This window comes from Strongylocentrotus purpuratus, unplaced genomic scaffold (genome assembly GCF_000002235.5).
Source record: "Strongylocentrotus purpuratus isolate Spur 01 unplaced genomic scaffold, Spur_5.0 spur5_contig_847, whole genome shotgun sequence".
In the NCBI taxonomy this organism is placed as follows: Eukaryota; Metazoa; Echinodermata; class Echinoidea; order Camarodonta; family Strongylocentrotidae; genus Strongylocentrotus; species Strongylocentrotus purpuratus.
The window spans coordinates 1,798,280-1,825,046 of NW_022145554.1; the positions used below are offsets into that span (position 1 = coordinate 1,798,280).

Genomic DNA, 26,767 nt, shown 5'->3' on the forward strand with positions numbered 1-26,767 from the left:
ACCGTATTATCATGAGTACAGCCAACAGTTAGAATTGTGCCATTTTAGATTAAAAACAAAAATGGTTAAACACAGCTTTGGATAAAAGTGCAGTTGGCAAGAAAGTGCGGTTAACAGAAAACCCGCAAACATGGTCGAAGATAACAGAACGTGTCCCATGAACATGATGAGAGCCATCTTTCATTTCAGCCTCTCACGCAGGAGTTGATGGAGTCAGTCTTCTTATCAGCGGTCCGCCCAAATGTATACTGGCATGGTTTTAAATATGAAGCCTAAACTAGGGATGACATCAGACATACCTTGTCTGTACGTCTAACATTTTACTCAGAAAGATAAACAATAAGGAAACAAATCGCGAAGGAAACGAAGCCGAAGTGATGGAGAAGATGCAAGGACCCTAGCTAACTTGCATCTCAAGTTTATTCCTGGTAATAAACGCGGTGATTGGGATCATAATGATGGTGGTCTGTTGCATTGGCAGAGTCGAGTTGAGGAAACCCTATTTTCATAGTGAGTATTTTCTAGCTCTTTCCTTAAAAAGTCCGAGAATAATGTGAGCTAATCTTTAACGACGAACCTATTTCTATACCCTTGATAATATACCTGTTACATTTTAACCTTCTTATTATGATCATAAATGAGATAAAACGATTTAACTATGTGTATGTCATGTACAGTTAGTAATCACTTGTTCTTCTTTCTCAATTTGTTTACCATTGCAGGAAACTAAAGCAACATCAGCAACATAATGCATGTAGATCGAGAATAAATAATTATCGCTTGCTTCTCATCAAAAACCTGACAGGATGACTGATCTGTCAAGCCCAAAGGATGCATAAGTCAACTGGCTTACCCAGCTTCAAGAAATAGCTTGATATATAATACTACTACCTCATACGAAAGAAGAAGATGCATATGGGTGCATATGAGTACAACCAACGATTAGAATTGTGCCATGATAGATTTAACAAAAAATGGTTTAGCACAGCTTTTGATAGTTTAATGCAGTTGGCAAGAAAGTGCGGTTAACAGAAAACCGGCAAAAATGGTCGAAGAACAAATTGTGTCCCATGAACATGAAAGTTGAGAGCCGTCTTTCATTTCAGCCTCTCACGGAGGAGTTGATGGAGTCTTCTTATCAGCGGTTCCCCCCAAACTATTCTGGCATGGTTTAACAAAGCCTAAACTAGAGATGACATCAGACAAACCTCGTCTGTATGACATTTATCTCAGAAACATATATATTGAGTAATCAAATCGAGAAGGAAACGAAGCCAAAGTGATGGAGAAGAAACTTGCAACAAAATCAAAGAGTTTTCCCAACTTCTTGACAAAATCAGCTAATCTTTCATCATGACATGCAAAGACCCTATAGCTTGAAATTTGCAGATAGTGTCAAGCGACAGAAATAAAGCACAAGGCAACCTGCAGAGTACTAATATAACGTACGAATGGCCCAAACAAGACTTCCTTCTTCTACCTACTTAGTGGCCACATCGTGAAATATGTCTAAGATATCCGTTACCAGGGAGTCACAATCTCAGAGGACTTGAAATGGGAGAAACACGGTTGCAAACACCACTCAAAAGGCAAACTGGGTCCTATCCCTCCTTCGCAGAAACCTCCGCTTCTTTCCTGCAGACATTAAGCGAACAGCCTACACTGCACTTGTAAGATCTCTCCTTGAATATGGGGCTACATCCTGTGATCCATATCTGCAGAAGGACATCAACAGACCTGAAAACGTCCAAAGACGAGCAGTTCGCTTCATCACAGGAAATTATGTGACCAGAGATGAGGGCATCGTACACATCCAGATCCAGATATAGAAACTGTTGGTCACGTCTCATGGAAGAAAGATTTCCCTTTTGAATATAACAAACAAAACAAAGATTTGAATGACTTACAGTGCAAACAGCTTGTTAACAATAATTATAATGAACCAAAACTGTTATGTATGAGATTGAGCCAATGAACGACATGACCGAAGCCGTACCGATAATTTCAAAGAATAGTCAGAAAATATCAAAACCCTTGGAAAATTATTGTGATTATCAACTTAACACAAAAGCAATAAATTATGAAATACTTCAATACATTTATGTTCGATGTCGTTGTGTTTGTTTGTTGTCTATTTTTTTCTTTGACAATCAGTGCAGTTAAACGATTGACGAAAATTGTTATTGTAATAAGAAGTCAGTTATTTACGATTGAAGTTTATTTCTCAAAGTAGATAGATAGCTATATAGAATGATAAATAGATAGACAGAAAGATATCGATAGATGGATAATATAGCTAAATAAACATGGTAGGAAGGGAGAGACATGAAATAGATAGAGAGAGGGAGAGAAAGAGTGAGAGATAGAGTGAGAGATAGAAAGAGAGAGAGAGGGAGAGAGAGAATGAGAGATGGATAGATAGAGAGCGGTGAGAGATAGAATGAGAGATAAAGAGAGAGAGAGAGAGAGAGAGAGAGAGAGAGAGAGGGGGGGGGGGGCCGGGGGTGGGGGGGGGGGGTACATAAGATTAGGATAATTACAATTATAATAACGCTAAGATGTTATGTCGGCAGTGCACACAACCCATAGCATAGAGATGCAGCTAAACAAAATAAAATATTTTGATCAGTAATATAGAGCCATTTACTCCTGTGGAATCTCGCTACGAATTCCCCCTTTGATGTACACGTGCCCATTTTTTTTTCTTTTTACGTTTTGGTTCATATTTCGAGGTGAATTAAAAACTAGTTCAATTGTTCCTATCTATCATATCATCAAATTGATGTTATATTTAATTTCAACTCTCTGGTTATTTTCAAGATTAAGCAAAATATTCAACCAACACATCAAACTAGAGATTTCTGTATAATTTGTAGATCTATTCTCTTTTTTTCTCGATGTGAGACATCTGCTGCCCTCTCGTGGCTAAGGATGATCAGCTGTTGAATTACCGTAAATTTTCTTGTTAATGATGGTTGGAATTACGAAATAATTAGTGAATTTGAGGACAATTGGTCATCATGAATCGAGCGGTCAGTGTTTCCAACATGGAGAAGCTCGCTAGGTCCTTTGAGGCCTTGAAAAATCACCAGCAGAGTTCGACATCGGCTGATGATACGAGCACCAAAGATGCGAAGTGAGTATCCATTTCACTCCCATTTCATCCAATGGGGATTTGTAGGGCAGCCACAGCTCACAGTGAAGCCTTGCACTGAATGAATATGAGTTAGATCTAATGTGTACCGGTATTGTGCGTTGAAGTAGGCGTGACCGTGTAGGCCTATGGTGTAACTTAAGTCTATCTTCAAGGACATCCCATAGAAACGTAAAATGTACAATGAACACATGTTTCCATGAGATGACCACAAACTTAGACTTTTTAGAGTTAGACTGATGATGATTTTGAGAAACTGGCTCAGGAGGCCTGGCCCTGGGCTGCAATGGGACTCTCTCCCAATCATGAGCAGTAGCCAGTAGATCATCTACTGTAGCCTGTAGGGCAGTAGGGGCGCAGGTCCGAGAATGAGGATCGTCTGCATAAACGAGGATATCCTCGTATACGCGAAAAGAATGCGGGTTTCGGGTTCCCACTTCGTGCGCTGGCGATGCAAAAAAAAAAGGATTCCGCGTAATAAAATACCCCCAGTTCACCCTCTACATTTATGGTTGTCCATCTTCCCGAGGATTTATCGCTCATAACGTGAAAGTCTCTCTGAGTCTGTACAACGTCAATGTAAAATGCATCAAGAAAGTCATTGCAGAATCAATTTTTCGCTTGCCAAAACGAGTATCGGAAATCTAATTCGTCCGCGTTTACGAAGACGATCCTCGTTTGTACCGACGATCCTTATATTATTCTCGGACCAGCGCCCCTACTGATGAGAGATGGTTGTTTTTCTTGTTTTTTGGTCGGCGTTTCATTCTTTTTGAGAATGTTTACGCTTTATGGTCTTGAAGGCTCAAACTCTTATTGGAGTATAGTTTGCTTACAGTTATGAGAATAAAGGAAAGAACACCATATGGCATTAACAAGGCATTTTCTAGCAAAATTTGTACCTCACTCTGTTCATAAGCCAGTTTGTTTTGTATGTAAATTTTAACAAAAGTAGATAATATTCCCGGCCCACCCACTCAGTGTTATTTAGGGTACACGTATGCATGTTCCCTCCTTTTGAAAACACCCTCGTAAGTCTGGTGTGTAAAGTCAATACTGCCCGGATTTTTGTGTACTACGAGCTGGACTTTGGTGCTTGAAAGTACCCCTTTCCTGGACATTTTGGGAACATGCATGCAGTCCCTCCGACCCCGGAGGGGGGGGGGGGCGGGCGGGATAATATTAGTAAATATGTCAAAGTTTGCAGTCAAAATTCAAACAAAGAAAATTGGTACCGTATCCTAAATAGGAGAAAGAGAATGTCTCCCAATTTGGATACATACAAGTGTACAGATCTTAGGTTTCTTACTAAAAGTATAGACACCCTCCCAAGTAAAAAGAGTCTCTAAACAAAATGTGCTTTGTATCTCTAGGCTCTAGGCTCTACTGCCTCATGACTGCAATAGTTAAAGACATTGTAGGCTAAAAAAGTTGTAAAATCATAAATAATGTTGAAGTTCTGAACAGTGTAGAGACCCCCAAATGTTGAAAGTTAGATTGAGCCTAGCCCGGGGCGCATAAACCCTAGAAACATATATTACATGTATCTGGACTGCTGTGAAGAAAGCTTGTGATGAGCCCTATGTGAGAGATACACATTGAGATTCAAAATTTAGGGATTTTGGTGTTGTTGGTTATCTTTATGATTTCAAATCTCTTGCATCTTGTGTTTTCTTATTTCTAGGAAAAAAGATGTAACGCTAACCAAGAAGGATTATATTGCTAACCTGACCGTGATTGCAGAAGGGATTTCTACTGCCAATTTCAGGTATGAACTCTTATTGTAATTAGATATATGTAGTTTTCTTCTTAAAAGCACAACAAATCATCTACAGATTCTGAGGTAAAGGATGTAAACTTGTATTGGCTGATATATTTTTTGCCACAACCTATACCTGACATGTTGCTCGTCTCAGTGTTAACGTCATGGTTTTCAACAAATTTTGAACTGGCATTTATAAGAGATGTATTTTGACACCTGTTTCTAATTTACTATGAGATTTTACTACGTATAATTTACTACAATACTACTATTATGTTAGATCTACAACCCATTAGTTATATTTTAAATAAAGTATACCAGTTTTTTATTTCAGTGCTAGACAAGGAGATATTTGCTGGAATTTTATATGATTTGGTCTACTGTAGCTGTCTGTTCAGAAATGTGTTGGCTTAAAATTCAATCGTTTTGGAAAATACTTTTGTTGTAGATCACTTGGAGAATTTCCCAAGTTTCTTGGGATCGCCATGGAGATATTTTTGACGTCCTGTAACGATAGCGAGTCAGATATCAGACTGAAAGCAGATGAGTGTCTCAACAAGGTCATAAAGGTAATGTGTTATTCCACTAATATGGACTGCTCAAAAGGGCATGGTTAAAACTTTTGCCCAAGGTGATCTCGATACTATACTATGCCCAGATACAAAGTCGAGGGGCATAGTGCAGCCTCGAGATCACTGAGGAGCTACAGTTTATAACTATAATGGATTCAATTTTTTTTTTTACAGCATCCACAGAATCAATTGTTAGAAAGAGATATTTCCTCAAAATATGCCTGTCAAAGTCTACTTCTTTGTAGAGTCTAGGGAAATTTACCTGTCTGATAGCATTGCATATGTCTCACACCCATATCCATTGTTAACTCACTCTAGTACATGTAGCCCTAGGTTCTAATTCCACTGTCATTTTATGACCTCAACTCAAGCCAAATATATTTGCGGAAAATTACCATATTATATTATTGCAATTGATTTTTAATTCTTCTGAATATTATTACTTGAAATATGAAGTTTTTTTAAGGACATGAGGTATGTTGGGCATCAGTAACGCTGCTGTTGGCAATTTTGTTGTACAATGTATTTCTATGTATTTTTTGTCCTTTTTGTATTTTTAGGCTTGCATGGAAAGCAGTTTAGGTCGGCTGCAGTTAGAGCTGTACAAAGAAATTAAGAAGGTATGTCAGAAAATTTTACAAATTATGAAATATTCCAGAGATTGAAAACACGATTTAATACTGATTAATAATCACTTTATGTGTTACTAAAAAAAAAAATTATATTTGAATTACGTAGCATCTGTTTTAATTCCAGGAATTGTTTCTGAATAGACCGGTTTACTAACATATTACTAACAGGAAGTATCTTTCCTGTAGACGTAGTGACTAGTTATTCCATTAACCTGTTATTAATGAATGAACTACAATACTCTAAATCCAGTCTGCATATTACTCATTGGTATATCAGGCAAGCCTCAGGCAAGCTATCGGGTTGTCAAGAGCAACCTTTATTTCAAAAGTATGCATAAAACTTGAATATGTGAGTGAACCGGCCATTTTATTAGATGGAGAAGAATGATGATACATGGATTCGTCATCAGTGTTAAAATCAAAGTCATGTAGGATTTTTGGAAAGAAAGGAAAATCAGTACCACCACCGCCACAACCACCGACAACGCAACAAAATGTCATAGAATGCAGATCATACAATCATGATTTCAGAAAGGAATTCAGACCAACTGAGTCAGGTTTGTACTTTTTCGTACACTGTACATGCCTTTTTGTGTGTTCTTGAAACAAGCTTCATGTAGGGTCGTTTAATGTACACATGCTGTTGATATATTCTCACATCCAGAATGGACCTTCTCGAAGTCTTCGTGCAGCCCTATGGAGATTTGCAGAGATGGCCCACCTGATCCGCCCTCAGAAATGCAGACCTTACGTCATCAATCTCCTACCAAGTATCGCCAGGATATCCAGAAGACCAGAAGATATTGTTCAGGTAAGGATGGGATGGGATGTCAAAGCCCCTGATGAATAAAACTTAGGATTGATGGTTTCTTTGCCATTAATGGTAACTTTCATGGAAACCTTGATTTAATTGGTTGTTGAGTGATGTTGCCATGGTAAGGATATATTGAATGCTTTGAGAGGCATAGTGGTTTCTATAGGGTCAAGGGAAACTCACAACCTGCTATGATCCCAAGGCGCTTGCGCCGCGGGGTCATAGCAGGTTGTGAGTTTCCCGAGACCCTATAGAAACAACTATGCCTCGAATATTAAAAGCAGTCAATATATATTTTATATACCGAAAAAAAGGAAAATGTTGACTCACCCATTTAGGTTTCCATCTCTTTGAAGTCATGAATATTAACACAAAATGGCGATCGGTCGTCTGCGCTGCGTGGATTGGTAGATTCGTCGCCTGAATGCAGCGACCAAAATCGAATTGCACTCAAACACCGTTAACGGTATTGCGCATCGGTCATCGCACAAAAGAAACTTATACGGTAACACGTAAACCAAAATGGGGATCGCAGCAAAATGACGTCACGTTTCACAGCCATGGAAAAAGTGCTATGAAAAATGGATATAAACCGGTAGAGCCGGGAAAAATGACTATGAATTTTAATTAGCGGGCATGGTTAAGAACATGACTGCATTTTCAACCAATCAGAAGACAGGATTAGTAAAGAATCTTAAAATGAGGTATATAATAATTAATATTGATGGCAAAGTTTTAAGAAACAGGGCCCTGAAGAGTTTACAACAGATCCTCCAGTGACAATTGCTCAGCGGTTAAGTTTCCTAGACTAACTTCAACCCTGGACCAAAATCTATTCACTGTAGGTAAACATAGCCTACGTGTAAAACCTAGTTGCATCCCTATGTCTAACCCTATGTCTTTGATGAGATAAAGCCTGGAGCTTGTGTCAGAGAACCATCCAAGGCCTTGAACTATTCAATATTAAACCAAAGAATCTACTGATATTTTGTTTTCCGTCATTAGTTCTAGGCCTGAATAGAGGAATCATAGCTATAAATCCCTTGATTGCTCTGAGAAGAAAAAATGTACTCACAACTCTTGGTTTTATCGGTACTTTGAATGAGCATAAAACATGCAATGAAGCTTTTGGTACCATTATACCTTGAGTATGTGTAAATGCATAGTATGTCATGGTTATGAACACCTCAAGACTCATGAATGTATAATTATATTATGAGCTTTCATGAAGATTTTGCAAAAACCAGCAGGAAAAAAAAATTGTTCTATTTGCATATTCTGCTACACTTAGTCATTGAAAACACTAAAAATACAATTTGTCATATATCGACATAGCATTTATTAGCTCACTATTTTTGTGTGAATGTTTCTTTTGATTTGGCATTTGGCAGAGAGCAAGTTTCTTTCATTGTTTTGTCATGAAATGCTTTTGCTGTAGCAGTGGTTATCTTTACACAGTACAATAACACGATGAACTATCTTTTTCTAATTTACAGGAAGCCTTGATGAATTTCCTCATCAAAACTCTTCCAGTTCTAGGCACCTTTCTTACAGACACAGAAGTCAAGGTGATTATTTATTTCTCTTTTTATTACATTTTTTTCGATTTTTTTTTCATCTTCATACAGGTACCTGGTAAGTCGTTCCATAGAATACATTCATTCTCCTAATCTCAAAACGTGCAAGTCTGAAACAACTAATTGGAATTTGGACCTCTTTTGCCTATGTGGATAAAATGATAGTCATTCAGATTGGATTCATTCACCAGATTACATTACAAGACCAACATTGACTTTGTAATGTTGTATGCTTGTAAGGATAACGGATCAAGTATGTTTATATATATTGAACATTAATAGAATGATGTGGCTTCCCAGCCTATGCAGCCTCATTCTCTTATCTCTGCATCAAAGTCCTTAATGTCTTTTGATCATTTTCCCCAGAATTTTATGAAGAACAAATCTTCAAGCCATATAACTAATAGTCCTGAAAGATATATCACATTCTAAGAGTTTATGATCAATATCTTTTGAAATCATCTTACAGAATCTGATGAAGGTGTTATTCCCGAACCTTAAGCACACCTCGGCCACCACAAGGAGAACAGCAGCTAGGTGTATTGTCTTGATCTGTCAGTACGGTCGCAAGCCTGCCCTCTACTTCTCATGGCTTGTGCAGGCTCTACTCAGTGAGTTTGATAGTGATTACGAAGATAAACCATGTCTCATTGTGATATCTTTACATTTTTTTTCTTTACAAGATGACATATTCTTTGATATCATAGATCAAAATCACTTTTACACAGAAAAGTGCACTCAAGCTTTTTATATTTGCCTATAAATGTATATTTTTTTAATTTTTAATTTTTATTTGTTTGCACGTTTTTCATGTAGTTATGAATGAAGAACTTGCTCCTCTAACTAATCAAAATATTATTTTTATGTATAATTGGGGAATGCCAGGCATACATGTAGCAACTATTTATGTTCTGTGAAGGTTCTCATACTGAGTAGATGTTTTTTAATTAAAAACATAGATTAACATCATCGACATTGTAGTATCCTAATCAATCTACCCCTGAATCTAGTGTCCAAGCTTCAGAAGCTTCAAAACGCTGCAGCTCGTATTGTTTCTCTGACCACCAAGCGTACCCACATTTCCCCAGTTTTGCAGTCGCTACACTGGCTCCCAGTAAAAGATTGCATTGTTTTCAAAATTTTGTTGCTTACCTTTCATTGCGTTCACGGCTCTGCTCCTCAATACCTTATCTCTCTAATCCAAAACTACACTCCTGCAAGACCTCTACGCTCATCCACTTCCAATTTTCTTGTAACCCCCAAAATTACCAAAACGTGGGGGGGAAGATCATTTGCATACTCTAGTCCTAAATTATGGAATGGCCTTCCTGAAGACATCAAAAAATGTTTATCCTCTGATTCTTTCAAAACTCATCTCAAAACATTGCTTTTCAAGTCTTGATCTTTTTTCCTGTTTACACGCGCCTTGAGCACTCCACAGAGTGGATTTGGCGCGATATAAGTTACATTATTATTATTATTATTATTATTTGTATTGAAGGATGTTGGTAAATTATGTTAAAAAATGGAAAAAATGGAGGAATTAAGCGAAATGTTAGGTCAGAAAGTGTAGTCTGAAAGTTGGATGAAGTGAAGGACTATCACATTCATGAAATTTAATCAATTAAAAACATTCATCGCTATGATATTTATGCACCCAATTTCAACTAAGTGTGTAATGAAGTGGTTTGCATTCTATTCTTTTTGTAGTGTTTGTAATACCTGTGAAGGAGAGCTTCCCGGTTCAGATCCACCTTGGTGTCTTGCTCTGCTTGCGTTACACCGTCCCTCACCTGGTCATGCAGAGGGCAAAAGAACAAGGGTTAAAGGGCAGCTTTGGGGTCACCAAGAAGGAAGAGGAGACTGGAGTCAAAGATGAACAACTTGTAAAGGTATGTTTGCTTCATCAGTATTAGATTTTTGTTCGTTTGTATGAAACCTTGTATCTGGGGAAGTTAAAATGAAATTAAGTTAGAAAATCAAATGCTTCTCAATGTCATTTATGATGTGAATATCAGGGCTATTATTATTAATTAGGCGTCGCCTGAATCACTGTAACCCTCTGGTCTCTCCTCCCGGTATAACTGATTGGGGGTGTGCAGGTGGACCACTACACCTGGGTTTCCCCCTACTCTTATACGAATAGTGCAGTGGGTTCTTAAAGTGCTAAGGTAATGACTCTTCTCTACATGGGGCCTCCATTCAACGTCCTATACGAGGGACTGAGTGTTTTCCACTTAACATAGCCTGCGTCTATGAAACAATGTGAGGGGCACGTTAACACACAACGCAGGCTTCAATCTTCTGCCAGGGTGGGATTCGAACACGAGATCTTTGGTTCGACAGTCAGTTGTTTTACCGACTGAGTCAACTCACCTCCTCCTCAAGGGTTTAGTCTATTCAGTCATAAGTTATTCCCCCAAATGCTTTTAAATAGTTTGTTCCTGTCATTTATCATCATTTTCATATGCGTTTGTTTTGACACAGATCTTTGAGTACCTGATCCATTGCACCAGGCACGCTGACCACAACGTCCTGACTGCAACACTGGATGCCCTTCAGCAGCTCTTGAAGGACCCTCCCAAACCCTTACTGGACATCCTGATGTCCAAGGAGGGGATTGCCAAGATCAGCATCTATGAAGACAAGGAGAAAGGGTCTCCGAAGGATGGAGAAGGGCCTGCTGGATCAACCACAGGTAGGAATAATACAGACTGGGGGGTGTTTCACAAAGATGCTAAGTTGAACTTATCTCTAAGTTGAACTTAAATATTATGGAAAGCCATTTGTAGCCTTATAATGAAATACATTCAGAAGTAAAATTGAAGTATTTTAGACTTTTCATAAATTCCACATCAAGAATATGAAATCTCTTTCATAATAGAAAACTATGAATGATTGGAATCAACATTTTAAGCCTCTTAAAATAACTTTTTACAAAATATTTTAATAGATGTTAACAGCGTTCCAAAACTTTTAAGTCCAACTTAGAGATAAGTTCAACTTAGGATCTTTGTGAAACACCCCCCTGGACTTCTGTTCAGAAGAAAAGTTCTTCAGCGCTTGGTAGATTTCAACACCTAGGGTTCCATACTAACTCTTTTTAATAAAGGGGACTCTTTAGATTTTCATTTGCTTTCAGTGACCCCAAAGTCCCATGTTCTCTTCTTGTTCTTCTGTATAACGGTGAACTTAAGTTGATCCAGAATCTGTACATGCATGTATCCATAAGACCATGACACGTCAACAAAAAATGTTCCTCTGAAGGTCAAAACAACTCTTAATATGATTGAGATTTATTAATTAAGTAAGGAGTGGTACATATTTAGACGAATGAAAGTTACGATATCTTGAGCATATCGGTTTTCATCCCACAGAAGGTGAGGAAGGTAGCACCTTCACGACCGACTCGGGTCTCGATGAAGACCAGTACTCTACATCAGCACCATCAGAGACCTCATCTTCCGGTCTAGCGACCACACCCACCTCCGCCCGGTACTCGACCACCAGTCTAGAGTCCATCCCCTCCTCTCTCTATGCCGACGCCCAATCGGGCCGCACCTCCCGTGACCTCTCCGCGTTCGGTGACCAGAGCAACGCCAGTCTGGCCGATCTTGAGACCGAGACCTCAGAGCTCGTCATGGATGATGGAACGTCCGATTACTCCAATATGGCGATCGGTGGTGTGGAGGACAATGGAGGAGATGTTGGAAGGGTAGGGTCGGAGGGTGTAATGGAGAATGGTGGAGAGGAGGTAGAGCAAGGCATTGAGGCAGATGATTACGCTGCTACAACGCCCTCTAGTGATGAGGTCTTGGACAGTCCAGGAGATACAGATGATATCAGTCCTATACGGGACAGGACTGCCACCATTGAAGAAGGCTCACCTGATGTAGAAGTAACATTTAGACCTGGAGATATTGGTGAGTAGGAACGTTTGATGATAATCAGGGCGTAAACAATTAAACATTTGGTCGGCAAAGTTAATGACACAAAGCAAAATCCATTCATTCTTGATTAATTCCTCCTTTTGTTTGCTTAAATTCACAAATTTCAAAATAAAATATTTGTCATTGTAATTTGTATGACCTGCTACCTTCCTGGTACATATGTCCTTTGACAAGGACATCTTATCTATAGCTGTCTCTCTTTACCCAGGTGTTAATTGGTACCTGGAAGGATGTATTCCTTGAAATACCTTCTGTGCTGATACTTGTTGCTGGAGCTAAAGCGAAAGGGTTAGTACATGGGTTGGGGTGTTATATCACGTGATATGCGCTGTGCAGATACAATTTCACACATTGCATACTAAAACCGTGTAGCTCCTTTAAGAAAGTCTATGAGAATGAGATAATTCAGCAGTCAATGGGATAATATTCTTCTTCTTCATTACAGGATGCTATACTGATGAGGACTTGCCCCTGCGTCATCTCTTACGTCTACTGTCCAGCTCTTTCCTACTGACCGGTTACCAGGGGTCACTCATCCCTGACCGCAAGGCTAGGGTCAGCGTGAAGGTACTGGCCATGGGCTGTGCTGGTCATATCATCGGCATGTACCCCAGGCTTTTCTTTGACCGTCTCTTCAAAGGAACAGAAGGAGGAGTCAAAGTAGAAGGTTAATATCACCTAGTTAGGATTAGGATGATGCTGGTCTGTGGTTGTTGCTTCTTCTTGTACTTTAACAGACCAGTGATGAGATTGTAATGATGATAATAATAAGTAGATTCTTTATAACTTATTATATGCCTTATACTTGTAAAATCTCTTAGTAGTAGTTGTAGAATGTTAAAAGGTTTATTTCAAGAGAATGTCTATCAAAACAAACTAAGTCTTGCAAAAAAAAAATTGGTAGAAAAAAGAAAAAAATATTATCTGTTCATTGTGCAACTTTTTTCTTCTTCATGTATGCAATGATTCTTGAGATATCTTCAAAATCCTTTGAACAACTTTAAATGACCAATCAACAAGACATATTTGCAATTATTAATGAGCCTTGTGAAATTAGCATCATCAACCTCAGGTGGCGCTGTAAAGTGCTGCTGTGGACTTCACAACAGAACGCCATGCAACATGAGTTAACAAATGAATGAATCAATAATTGTACAAATGAAGGCATAAATAAATAAATAAATGAAAAAATGAATGAATAAATCAATAAACAAATGAAGGCATGAAAAAATGAATAAATTGATTATTTCAATTGACAGATGAGCAATACATCCGTGACCTTCTTCTGTACGTGGGTCACTCTGACCCCCAGCTGAGAGGACAAACCTTACTGCTGATTGGTCAAATGTTGAAGGCTTCTCTGATTGAATCCAATTACCTGTACACTGATTGGTGCTGGCGGATATGTGAAGAAAGTAATACAGGTAGATACCTCCACTGTACTATGAAGTACTCTTGTATTTTTGTTTATATTTTTTCCCTATCGCCATTGGATCTTGGAGTGAATCCCTTCCAGCAGCTCCTTGAAGTTATCCCAGTAGATCTTAGCCGTTATTTTAGTTTTGCTTGGTCCGTTGTGATAGTTCTACTTCTGTCCTCAAAATTGTTGTATTGTCATCTTCATGGATAAGAACCATTATTGCAGAATTACATCTGCTAGGATTATATATTGATAATGTGTAGTTTCATCAATTGTAAGTCTCACATTAAAGTGGTAATAATAATGATAATAAGAATGTATGTTGTTGGGTAGATCCGGATGTGGTACAGCCAATTAAATTACATGATTTCTTTAGCATATTACATTTAATGTAACTGGTTATTGATAACAAATTTAATGAAACATATCCAAATCATTGCCATCTCAGCAATTTCATGTCAAGCATTACAACTTATCAGTATTAAAGTATTGATATAGTATCTTGGTCCTGTCTTATGAAGAGTTTAATTTATCCAAAGCAATCACAAACCCTCTACATTTTTACCCTCTTATGTTAAAGCCCCTCTACATTGTTGGGAGCCTCAAATTTGCTTAAAATTTGATGGCATAATTTCATGTAAACTTAATGTGAAAGAGGATGTCATTTACGAAACATTTTTGCAAAGTTTCTACCCCAAAATGTATTTGAAGACAAATATTGATAAAAGAATACATAATTTAGGTTTTCTGTTGTATGCAGAAAACCTAAATTTTGTATTCTTTAATCAATATTCGACTTTGAACACATTTGTTTTGAAAATCGTTGCAGAAATGGGTCTTAAATGACATCCTCTTTCACATTATGATACATTAAGTGGAATGTTGTCATCAAATTTTGGGGGCTCTCAACACTTTAGAGAGGCTTTAAGAGATGTGATTGTAATTAACCTTTTTAAAGTTAAGTTGCTGTCAATTTAGATCAATTGCAAGTGATTAATGTATGTTTGTTCTGTGCAGATCCAGTAAGCATTGAGTATCTGGTGTCCCTGCTCTCCACATCGGTCTCGGATGATTCCTCTGTCACTGCAAGAAGTATATGTCAATCGGCCAAGGTATGTCTAAACCAGATCATCATCATCAACATCATCATCATCATCTCCATCATTTTCATCATCATCTCCATCATTGAAGTTTAAAGTTTGAAGTTTATTTATTCCACATTTTACATTAAAAAAACAGTTTAAATTCTTTTTTTTATATTTTGTATACAGGCGTATAAGAGTAGATTTCACACAAGAAAAAAATAAAATATAAAAGATTTCAAATCAAGTATAATGTACGGGAATAAGTACAAAATTTCAAAGTATATACACCACCACCATCATCATCATCATCATCACCATCATCATCATCTTTATCATCATCACCATCATCATCATCATCATCACCATCATCATCATCATCATCATCATCATCTTCATCATCATCACCATCATCATCATCATCATCATCACCATCATCATCATCATCATCACCATCTTGGCTACAGTGAACTATCAGTCAAGTTCACCCAATTATACATATCGTCGGTGGGGTGACAAAACCTCGTATCTCAAAAATCATGAATTTTCAGGAGAGCAAAAAAACATTTCCTGTCTCAACAGATTTAGTGCTGTGACACCGTCCTTTGTGTGGAATTTGTGAAAAAACCGAGACAGGAGGTGTTCCATGGATTTATCAGGTGGTGTCGTAGGCCATTAGGTACACAATTATGGAAAGAAAAAAAATCTCAAAAAATTGAGATACAAGGTTTTGTCACCCCACCGACGATATATATATTTTTAAATATCTGTTCTATTGCTTATACTCACAGTCTTTTAAATGTGCTTTGTGTCTTTATACAGCTGTGCCTTCAAGAGCTATGCAGAAGTTGTCATGGCAATTTAGGCCTGACGTTGACCTATGACCTTTTGAAACTGTCCAGTACCACGTATTGGTTGGTTCAAGTGGAGCTAATGGAATTGATTAGTGGATTTGACTTCAAGTAAGTGACGATAGATGAAAACCCATATTTAGTAGATATATTATGGATACAGATACATATAGCTTCTGCTATATTCTGAAACGCTATCTTTATGTTAGATAAAAGATGTTAAATCTCAAAACAAACTGTAATTGTTGCGGAATAAACAATTTTATTGGTGCTAGCGGAGATGTCTACTCAGCCGACTTTGTGCAGATATTAATCACTGAATTTTCTTAATAATGATTTGTTATGACAATGTACATCTTTTCACTGAACATAATATATAACATACCAATAGTTTTCATAATACCACCCCAGTTCTTATATACTACATTTAGGAATATACGTTGTTGCAACAGAAGTTGCTAGGAAATATATAACATCTGCAAAATATGCCAACAGGCAGTAGTTTGATATGATCTGCAATAGCAAAGAAATGAATTGCAGTGTCTTAGAGAAAGGCAATGCATCCTTTCCACTAGCTCCCTTCTTGTCTTATTAATGTTTCTTTACCCACTATCTCTCTTTCTCTCTGTCTGCCTGTTTGTCTCTCTCTCTTTCTGTCTGTCTGTCTGTCTGTCTGCCTGTCTCTCTCTCTTTATATATGTCTGTCTATCTCTCTCTATGTATTGTCCTGATTATGTACAGACTGCTTCACTATCTTGAGGCCAGGAAAGTGGAGGAGCTGAAGAGAGGATACACGTTCATGGTAAGCTTGTCTTAATGAAAGTAATTTGTGATTAATTGTGCTGCATGTAGCAGCAAGGAACTTTTCCTTCATTCACTATTTGTGTGAAGTTTCTATGGTAAAGCTTAAGCAAAATAGATGTTACACTGAAATGATAAACTATCAAATTCAGGAACTCACAATATAAATAGAACATCATTCAAACCTCGATTGCAACACCAACGCTAACCCTAAATCTTTGATGAAAGAATGCCCAGAGCAATTTTATTGCTGGAGCAAATGTTGAATCCCCCAAAGTGTACCACAGACTGAATAATTGTTGCCAGAGCATGTGTTGTAATATTGACAGTGGCACTCTGACTCAACTTTCAAGAATACTGACTTGAAATACTCTGTGCATCGATAACGGCGGGCGGAGCTAAAGTCTAGGTAATTCCAAAGCTCTTTTGAAGCGCATATGTGCAGGTACGTTATATCACAATGTGCTTTGCGCTATACAAGAACAGAATATTATTATTACTTATTGTTGTTGTTTTTACTTTGTTGTTACAGAGAGAAGATATTCAGAGAGTAGTCCTAGAGGAGGTGGTTCTCAAGCTCATAGGTAGTGAAGATGGCAGGGTCAGAACTGCAGCTGGAGAGGCACTTTCCAAGTAAGTCAGGAGACAGCCCCCTACCTCTCTCTTTTTGTTTCTTTATTATCACTTTATCAAAACTTTATTTTTCAGAGTCTGATTTAATTTTTATTTTTTAATGATTCCTCTGTCTATATATTTGTGGTCTGTTTGATAGAAGAGGCATTTGTGAGATTACAAATAACCGCCAAAGAAACAAGAGAAACCTGACCTCAATCACATGCATATCACTGTGAATTGATATCATTTTGTTAAGTTCAAATTTGGAACTGTTATTTTGCTGATGGTTCTTCTTTGTAGAAAGATAGGAATGATTTCAGATTAACTTGGTTCTACTGTTGGTGCAATGAATATAGCATTATAAGATTTGTATGTAATATATTTGTAACTTACTTTATTTGAAGTATGCCTGTAAGGATATGCTGGTACATGTTCTTGTAGGTACCAGTTTTTATGCAAGTATAATGTTGCAAAGCATTTGTACATTTAGGCAGAAATGATTCATCGATCTATACTTTGAATGATCAATCTGTTTATGTCTAGACTTGTACCAAAGCTGTTCTACCCAGTGGACCAACCCCACCAGGAATCCATCTCTTCCCTAGCCAAGGTCCATGTGTCCCGCTACCTGGACCCTGTGATGAGGGACCTCCAGCCATACACTCCGGCCATCACAGCCACCATGGAAAGCCTGCCGGTGTTCCAAAGCAGATCTTCAGAGGGAGGATGTGCGTTCTCTGAATCGGCTCTCTCCAGGATGGTATCTGTTCTCTTTGATGTCATGAGCAACACCATGTCCAGATACAGCACTGTGAGTCAAACTCTCGTCTTTCTATTCTTTTTTGTACGTCTATGATAAGTTTGATAAACATACAGTTCTCCTCACTTTGTATATTACAAGCCTATCCACTGATAACAATGTCTGGTGCTAAACAGTCTTCAGAGTAGGGTTGTGATGAAAAACGCTTGTTCGAAAAACAAATGCAGATGATTTAAACAAAAATGGAATAGTGCTCAAGTTCGATGCAACCTCATTCTTTGGGATGAATCAAAGCAGGAGTATGAATGAGATTGCATGAAAAATATCTGCAATAATAAAACTTATTTGTGGCTTATGTTTAAATAATTGAAATTTCTCCTAGGAAGCATTACATTTATAAAAAATCAATAAATAATTGAACTGTACTAAAATCTCCTCAGACCTACAATGTACCCTGCATGGCACGTAGTAAGAATTATGTGTATTTCTATGTAAGTGTATCTTGTATAAGTCTTGTCAGCTAGCTAGCACAAACTGAGGAACACCTTCTCAATTATTTGTTCTAGAGGGAAAGCCCAATAGTCGGAAAGGGCATAATTATGAAGCTTTACCTTACAATGCTATTTTATGATACAATGCTATTTTATGATACCGGTAGTCTTATTTATAACAATTCAAGATAACATTACTTTGAAGACTATAGTACTTTAGGAACTTGGCAACACTACAAGACATAGAATGAGAATTATTAAACGATTTGAAAGATGTTCAATATTCCTTTGTGAAATACATGTATCTCAAAGAAAGCACAAAGGTAACATTTTCTTTGCTTTCCCAATGCAGTATGGGTGTGTACGTGCCCTGGCCAGACTCTCAAGCAGTTTCCCAGTGACACAGCACCCTAGTGCTTGGGGCTGCTCTCAGAATCCTTCCTCTCTGTCTCGCTCTCATGATGGAGGAAGCCATCCCAAGCTACAGAGGCAAAGCAGTCTCACATACAAAGGAGGATCAGGCACTAGGTAACTACAGTCAAACCTGCTTTAGTGACCACCTGTATACAAAGACCACCTGTTTACAAAGACCCCCTGTCAACAAAGGCCACATCTTTTTGTTTCCCTTGAAAATGGTTTCTCTTTGAAACATGTACTAAAGGAACCTGTCTACAAAGACCACCTGTATGCAAAGACCACTTTTCTTGTCTCCCTTGGGTGGTTTTTATAGACAGGTTTTACTGTACTTTAATCAGTGTTTTCGAAGGGGACTTTCAGCCTATTCTCATTCTTGTTCCTTTTTCTAAACCATGCTGTCTTTTCTTTCCCATGTATCTCCTTTTCCAATCTCTGTCTCTCTGTCTCTGTCTCTCTCTCTCTCCCCCCTCCGTACTCTCTTTCAAATCCCCTTTCTTGCCTATCGGTAATCATCTTGTCTATATCTTATTCTCTTCATTCACTCCCTTGTTGTATAGTTCAAAGGGTAAATCTCAATACAAGGCTTTCTCTTGTAGTATTTATGGGCAAATTTCGAAGTAAAGGGACAATCTTTAAGCATTGAAAGAGGTATTTTTTTTTCATTTGGAAAAGGAGGGAAGCACTTCCCTCCACCATTATCCTTAGATTCACTGCCCCTAGTACAACTGTGTGTATATGTATAAAAAAACAAACTATTGAAATAAAAAACCTTGAGAGAATTCTCAAGGATTCTTATTTCAATTGTTTTGATTATTATTTGTATGTTGCCGTGACAGAGGATTATCAACATTAAATTTAGTTGTGCTATATATATCTATACATGTAATCCCCCCAATATTATTCCTGACCTCGAATAAAGTATCCTTTCAAAAGAATGATTCCTAAAACCTTGTTAATGCTCACAAAGTAGACTCTATCAACCAGGGTTTTTCTTCCTTTCACCTAATATTTCCATAGCATTGGAAGCACAGGTAGTGGAGTAAGTCCTGAGGAGTTGGCTGGAGGGACTGGATGCGGGAGTCTACCACTGGTTGTCTCTCTTCTCACCTCCTCTGTAGCTATGCTCGACCTTGCGGCCCAGCATGACATGCTTCAATTGGCCACCAATCTACTTCTAGGTGAGGAGATGAATCAGTAGCTTTATGATAAAGTTAACCCATCGCCTACTGGAACTGATGGGTCCCTGTATTATGCCTATGGGAAATAGGGAATTCTGTAGTCAACGTGCTATAATAATAATATTTTTGCAGAGGGTCACCTGATCCGTATTAACACTGCTCTTCCAGAGCCCTGCAATTACTATTACTCTAGCATTACCAGGTAGCCAGTTCATACACCTGCGTTACTTCAATAACGTGAAAAGTATTAAAGCAATTTCAAACAAGGCTTGGATGAAATATGTATGAGTATACAAGGATGACCTGCTTAGATTTTGGGTGGAAGAGGTTAAAGGTCATAGGTCACTGGGTAATAAAACTGTTTAAAAATACTTCTGTACTGTATTGACTTGAAAAAAAATTGGAGCAAATGAAACCAAAGTTGGCTTAAGGTTTAGACTTACTTCGGGTAAAAAGGTAAACCAGTTATTTCTGCAAAGCAAAACTTTACTTTACAAAAGACTTATTTTCTTTCTTGAACTTATCCTGACCCTTTGACAGGTGCTGCTGCCAACTCTCTCAAGAGCAGCATCTCCAAGAAGATGACCTCCCCTGCGACCTCTCCATCCCAGGAGGGGGAGGGGAGCGGAGAGAGCTGGCAATGTCTCAACAATCGACTCCTGGTGCCCATCGTGGAGCGCGTCTTGCTTCATGTCACGCGCCTGGTCAGCATCTTCAGTCATGTGATCGATAACCACCAGCCTGGCCCCGCCAAGTCACAGGTGTGTTGGAGGGAGGAAATAATTTAACTTATTTTATTGAGACGGTCCCTCTCATTTATTAGGTAGCCTTCGATTAGCCCGACCGACGTGATCTATGACATAAAATTGGCACTGAAACCTTCTGCGCACGAGTCAAGTTGATATGCGTCATTGGCTGGATCCTACGAACGCATATGGGGTTAATCTGCGTTGTGGTGAAAACGAGAAATTCAGCTGTATATTGATCTCCAAGAGTGGGTCACATGATCACAATGGTCATGTGAACAGGCCCGTTGCTGTCTAGTCCGACAATGAAACAGTTTTTTGTAAGACGGGACTTGTTAGGAGACATGACAGTAAATATCATATTGTAGATCAAGTCAGTCCTGCAAATCGTAAGCTCCTCATTATTTGTTTTGAGAAGGCAATAACAAGGCATACTTTGAGTTTATTTTCTGTCTTATTTTGGCTTTCTGTTCATTCTTGCGATTAACTCCAATGATTGAAAAACTCTAGTACTGGTATGTCCGTTTTCGTTGCTATTTTTTGATTTTGTAATAGTAATCATCTCATATGTGTGTGTGTGTATTTATGTATCTACGACAGACTGCTCTACCATCCCTCCCAGCTGGCCCTTCTCTTAGTCCTATCAAGAGGAAGAGTAAGATAGGAAGGGACAAAGACACACCAGACCAATCACCAACAACACCTCAGAATCCCAACAAACCAACACCAGGTAAAGAACTCCAACATTCTCAACCACTCAATCTTTATAATAGTCTTGGTTTCAAGGTCAAACTTTGAAGTGAACACATTGCCTACCATTGCTAAGTAGTTCCTGTGTTAAGTCTAAGAGAATGAGAAAATTGAGTAGTCATAATGTTAAAGGTACTTTTGGAACTTTCTTAATTAGAAATTCTTCTGGTTAGAACATCAGGAAAACTAATATAATCTGACAATGGATCAATAGCACTTCACAAAATATGACGTTTATATGTGATTTTGATTTTTTTTCTTCCAAATTGCTTCAAGAAATTGCAATAAGTAAACATAAGAAATTCAAAAGTAGCAACTTACTTTATTATTACACATGATAGTCTATTATATGTGCTATACTCATTCATGCAAATTAGACTCATGCCAAATTTAACTGCTTTTACTTTTTTGTACATTTTAACTTGAACTCACTGAAGGAATAATCATCCCTGTGTTTCTCTTTCTCTCCCCTCCCTCCAGATAAATCTGATACATCCGAGGAGAAGAAGTCCACCAAGTCTAGCTATGGATCCTTCTACCAGCATGCACACTACATGAGGATATATGAAACATTGAGAGGAGCTTACAAAAACTATAAGGTAGAGGCAGGCTTCCTCTTGAGAAAATTGTCTAGATTTGGTCCAAATTTAAAGTAATATGATCTTGCTTCACCCCAGGGAGTGATATGAGAGGATCAAAGTAATTATACAAGTTTTAGAGGGGAAGTCCACCTTGATATTTAGTTACATGTAGTATCAAATAATGTTTTGGGTACACTTTCAGATGTTGATATGATGTCAGATGTTGATTCCCCCCCCCCCCCCCATATTCAATACAATACAATGTAATAATCTGAATACTTCTTACTTTCAAGTGTATACTTTTTGTTGTCCTCCTTCTCTTGTTCAAATGTAATTGGTTACGAACGTACAATCTGATGTGTTATTTGATGTTCAAGAATAAAATGATTTTGAATTGAATTGAATTAGATATTTTAATTACGTTTAACTCATTGAGTTACCTTTAACTTTCATTTAACATACCTTTAAACTTTTCATCTACAGGCAACGTTAGAGCTCACCAAACCTGACAAGTTCTGCCTCTTGCTCAAGATGTCTTTATCCTGTCTCGGTCAGCTACTTGAGCTAGCTTCCATTACTGAAGTGGGCCATGTAAGTCACTTAGTGGTAGATGCAATCCATTTTGCTTTTAATTTAGACTTCTCAAAGAAAACAAGGACTTGCTCATGAGCTAGTGTAACTTCTTCTCTTGAATATGAAAAACTGATGGACAGTTTTATTCTTTATGTTAGAACAAATATTGTAAATGTAGCTTGAATTAGAATTAGAATAAGTAAAAAGAAATTGATATTGCAACTAAAAAAAAAAAAAAAAAAAAATGTCTGCCTGCTTTTCAAGATGCCATTATCTTGTCTCAGTCCGTCACTAAACTTGGGAAAAAAAAAAAAAGCTATGAAAAGTTAAGGCTGTGTATAACAAGTACTTGCCTATTTATGTTTTTTCTTTTATAGTAACAGCATTTAGATATTAAATCGTTGCATATTTCTCATACAAGTAAGGTGATGCCTTTAATTTTGTTCAAATCTCAGTTGTATGTTTTGTCTGTCATTGAATCTTTTATTTACAGTTTTAATGAGAATGTATTTGTTGTTTGTTCTCTTCTATAGTATGTTGAGGAAATTTTAGGCTATCTCAAGTCTTGTGTCACCATTGAACCTACGATGACCATATTGTGTGTTGAACAGGTATGTATGATAACGCTAGATGGGTGTGTGCATGAACCTTGCTTCATATTCTGTTTTTCGAATCAGCTGCTAAAACTGAGCGCATTTCCTATACTTAACAAATTGTATCTTTGAAATGTAATATCACATTTATAGCTGAACAGCTATTTTGACACTAGAGACTTGCAGCACATTCATTGAAAATAGGTACTGACTTCAGTGTATCTACATGCAAAATATTAAGGATGCTTTCAAAACAGCATAGATACAAAGAAAGAAAGAAAGAAAAAGGCAAAGAAAGAAAAAGAGAAAAGAAGGAAAGAGAAGGAAGAAAAAAAGAAGAAAGGAAATATGATTGACTTACAAAGCCTGATCAAGCATGCCTTCAATTTGTTTTAAATCTTCATTATTATGAGGTACTTTTGCATCAAGTCATTTAAAATGTTTCTTCTTCTTCTTGATATGCACTTCTAATCTTCTCCAAGCTCTTGAAGGCTCTATTCTTCACCAACATGGCCAGCGCTCAAGACCTCTCCTCACCTCACCATGCTCGTAAGACTGGTAAAGCTGCTCGTCTGACGTCCAACATGAAACCAGGGCTGTATCATGATTGTTTCATCGCACCCTACACGCAGTACACTCAGTGCTTAGCTTCAATGGGACCTAAGCTGACGACTACTCCGGATACAGAGAATGAAAGCGTTGGGTAAGTTGCATCACTTATATCTCCTTTTTAGATGTAGAGGGTTTAGTTGTGGCAGAGAGTCTTTTATGCGGGTCTTTCGTTTATCTGTCCTTTTATGTGGACAACATGTAAAACCGTATGTTATTTGAATCCTTTCTACCTTGTATATATTATCTATTATTTGAGTTTTATATTGAACTGGTTTCATGTGAAAAAAGATTAAGAAACTGTTCCATTGCAAGCCGGTATAACAAGGATAACTCTGAAAAGTGTTTCTTCCTTATCTTATTTCTTTCTACTTTTGTTTTTAACTGTAATACTCCTTATCCTTCCTCTGTGTTTTCTTCTCAATTTTTCTTCTCCTCTTCCTCCTCCTTCATCTCATTTCTTGTTCATGTCCTTTGTCCTGATAGGGTATTTGGTTGGATCAAGACAAGAGCAGACAGACGAGCTAGTATGACATCAAAGAGTAGTAAAGACAAGGTCAGTACATGAAACATTCATTTAAGCACTCTTACATTACATGTACATGCTTCATGCTTGATAAGCTCCTGCATATTTTCTTTGTTAAGAGATCGAATATTATTCACATTTAAATTTCAAAACATGATCTGAGGCCTTTAAGCTTTCTCTTTATTCATTCATAATCGATAGTTCTTCACATTTGAACTCAAGAATCAGATATGGTGTGTGTTAAGCATTATTCCATAGGTCGGTCAAACAAAGATGGAAATTTATCATGCTGTATTTTGTGTTGTTAATTGTTCATAAGAATCTGAGCAGATAGTGGAGGACACATACTTGACAAAGTTTGAAAGCTAGAAAGCCTACCCTGTGTAAACAAGACATATTGGGACTGAATTGTTATCTCTGTTTCATTAATTCTGAAGGGCATCACTAAAGGAGTTCGACTTTCATAGAATTTGGTTGTCATGGTTCCCTTATACGATAGTGATTGTCATTGGTGGACAAATAAAAACACTAACTTGACCAGGCTTTGAATCTTACTTGCGACCCCTGCACATTCCCTTTCCAATCAACACCATGAAACATCTATAACCATGCTTTAAAGGAGGCGCGATAGCTCAGTCGGTAGAGCAGTGATCTCCTATCTGGTGACCCTGGTTCGAAACCAAGGCGATGAGCTAGTGCCCTTTGGTAAGGCATTAATCCTCATTACCAGGTCTCTCGGAGAAGACTTTAATCCGTCGGTCCTCTGGTTGCTTACTAACAAGCATTCATGCTTTCTTAGCAGTCAGGTAAAATAACCACTACTACTACTAATACATGCTCATTTTCATATCTGTATAGACTGCAGTTCAGAACTACATCCGTCTGTTTGAGCCTCTAGTGATCCGGGCCCTGAAGCAGTACACGGTCAGCAGCTGTGTGGTCCTACAGCAACAGGTCCTACATCTCCTGGCCCAGCTGGTCCAACTCAGGGTCAACTATTGCTTGCTAGACTCAGATCAGGTACAGGAGCTGCAATATCACATTTATTTTGATTGTTTCATGTTTTCAAGTTTTGATTGTTCCACATTTAAAAACAAATTTAGACATACAAATTATACAGTGTGTCCCAGAAAAAACGAAACCGAGAAGTATCGATGTTCTATCTTAACTTAATCAAAACCATAATTAATGAATGATACATATTTGGAAAGCTTAGAGTCTCCTCTTTCATGTGATGCTACTCAGATAATGCATATTTCACGCATGAGTGATTAAAAGCAATTTGAAGGAAGGAAACCAAAAAGACATTTGGCGGGCGGTATCTGAATTTCGAAGAAAAATTCACATTTCTAGAAAGTTGAGTTTCTGCCCTTTCATATGACACCTCAATCAGGAAAAATGAGCAAGGAATGACAAGTTCTGTTTGTTTAAAGTAGTGCTTGCATTTCCATAATTTTATTAAACGAATTTGTTTTCACTGGCTGCCTGCCGTATCAATAAACGAAATTAACAAAAGACTTAACTCCGCTTCGTTGACAATCAACCGTAGACGAGAGTCTTCATGCATGGCTGATTGTTAACGAAACGGAGTTAAGTCTTTTGTCAAATCTGCTTTTGGCTACGGCAGGCACCCAGTGAAAATGAATTCGTTTGTTAAAATTATGAAAATGTAAGGGCTACTTTAAACAAACAGAACTTTGTTATTCCTGGCTTATTTTTCTTAATTGAGGTATCATATGAAAGAGCAAAAAAATGAACTTTCTAGAAATATGAATTTTTCTTTGAAATTCAGATACCGCCCGCCAAATTACTTTTTGGTTTCCTTCCTTCAAATTGCTTTTAATCACTCATGCGTGAAATATGCATCACGGGGTAGCATCAACTGAAAGAGGAGACTCTAAGCTTTCCAAATATGTATCATTCATTAATTATGGTTGTGATTAAGTTATGATAAAACATCAATACTTCTCGGTTTCGTTTTTTCTGGGACGCACTGTACAATACATGCAGCATAAATGAGCATGTCTCAATGATTCTCAATTCATATAATAAATTAAGTAGAATATGAGGAACCTATTAAAAAGCAGTGGTTGTATATTATAGGTTCCTGGAAAAAATAAGTATTGTAAATGAAAAAGCAGTAGCAGTAGAGAAAGATGTAATTTAGATGGGAGAATTTAAAACACAATGGAATAAGGAAATTTGTATACAAAATAATGCATTATCGGCAATACCCAGAGTCAGTCGGTTAAAATTGTGGGTCATGTAGAAGTGTTGTGGTCTAGTGGATAAGTCTCTGGACTGTGAACCACA

The 26,767-nt window shown here is 37.7% G+C and overlaps 1 protein-coding gene across 1 annotated transcript in view; it reads left to right on the top strand.

Moving 5' to 3' along the window:
- Window positions 1-2,933: 2,933 nt before the first annotated feature.
- The window catches only part of LOC373520 (huntingtin), a 55,948-nt gene continuing 32,114 nt past the window's right edge, over window positions 2,934-26,767 (top strand). The window contains exons 1-27 of the mRNA XM_030993010.1: window positions 2,934-3,136; window positions 4,839-4,922; window positions 5,365-5,485; window positions 6,049-6,108; window positions 6,785-6,931; window positions 8,431-8,502; window positions 8,981-9,122; window positions 10,222-10,403; window positions 10,999-11,209; window positions 11,889-12,434; window positions 12,907-13,128; window positions 13,721-13,885; window positions 14,899-14,993; window positions 15,786-15,925; window positions 16,556-16,616; window positions 17,148-17,248; window positions 17,774-18,041; window positions 18,834-19,009; window positions 19,916-20,076; window positions 20,617-20,837; window positions 21,423-21,552; window positions 22,053-22,171; window positions 22,637-22,744; window positions 23,260-23,337; window positions 23,802-24,022; window positions 24,415-24,484; window positions 25,313-25,474. Of these exons, the coding sequence (XP_030848870.1) occupies window positions 3,021-3,136; window positions 4,839-4,922; window positions 5,365-5,485; window positions 6,049-6,108; window positions 6,785-6,931; window positions 8,431-8,502; window positions 8,981-9,122; window positions 10,222-10,403; window positions 10,999-11,209; window positions 11,889-12,434; window positions 12,907-13,128; window positions 13,721-13,885; window positions 14,899-14,993; window positions 15,786-15,925; window positions 16,556-16,616; window positions 17,148-17,248; window positions 17,774-18,041; window positions 18,834-19,009; window positions 19,916-20,076; window positions 20,617-20,837; window positions 21,423-21,552; window positions 22,053-22,171; window positions 22,637-22,744; window positions 23,260-23,337; window positions 23,802-24,022; window positions 24,415-24,484; window positions 25,313-25,474 (4,179 nt within the window). The 5' untranslated portion in view covers window positions 2,934-3,020. The remainder of the gene's footprint in view (window positions 3,137-4,838; window positions 4,923-5,364; window positions 5,486-6,048; window positions 6,109-6,784; window positions 6,932-8,430; window positions 8,503-8,980; window positions 9,123-10,221; window positions 10,404-10,998; window positions 11,210-11,888; window positions 12,435-12,906; window positions 13,129-13,720; window positions 13,886-14,898; window positions 14,994-15,785; window positions 15,926-16,555; window positions 16,617-17,147; window positions 17,249-17,773; window positions 18,042-18,833; window positions 19,010-19,915; window positions 20,077-20,616; window positions 20,838-21,422; window positions 21,553-22,052; window positions 22,172-22,636; window positions 22,745-23,259; window positions 23,338-23,801; window positions 24,023-24,414; window positions 24,485-25,312; window positions 25,475-26,767) is intronic.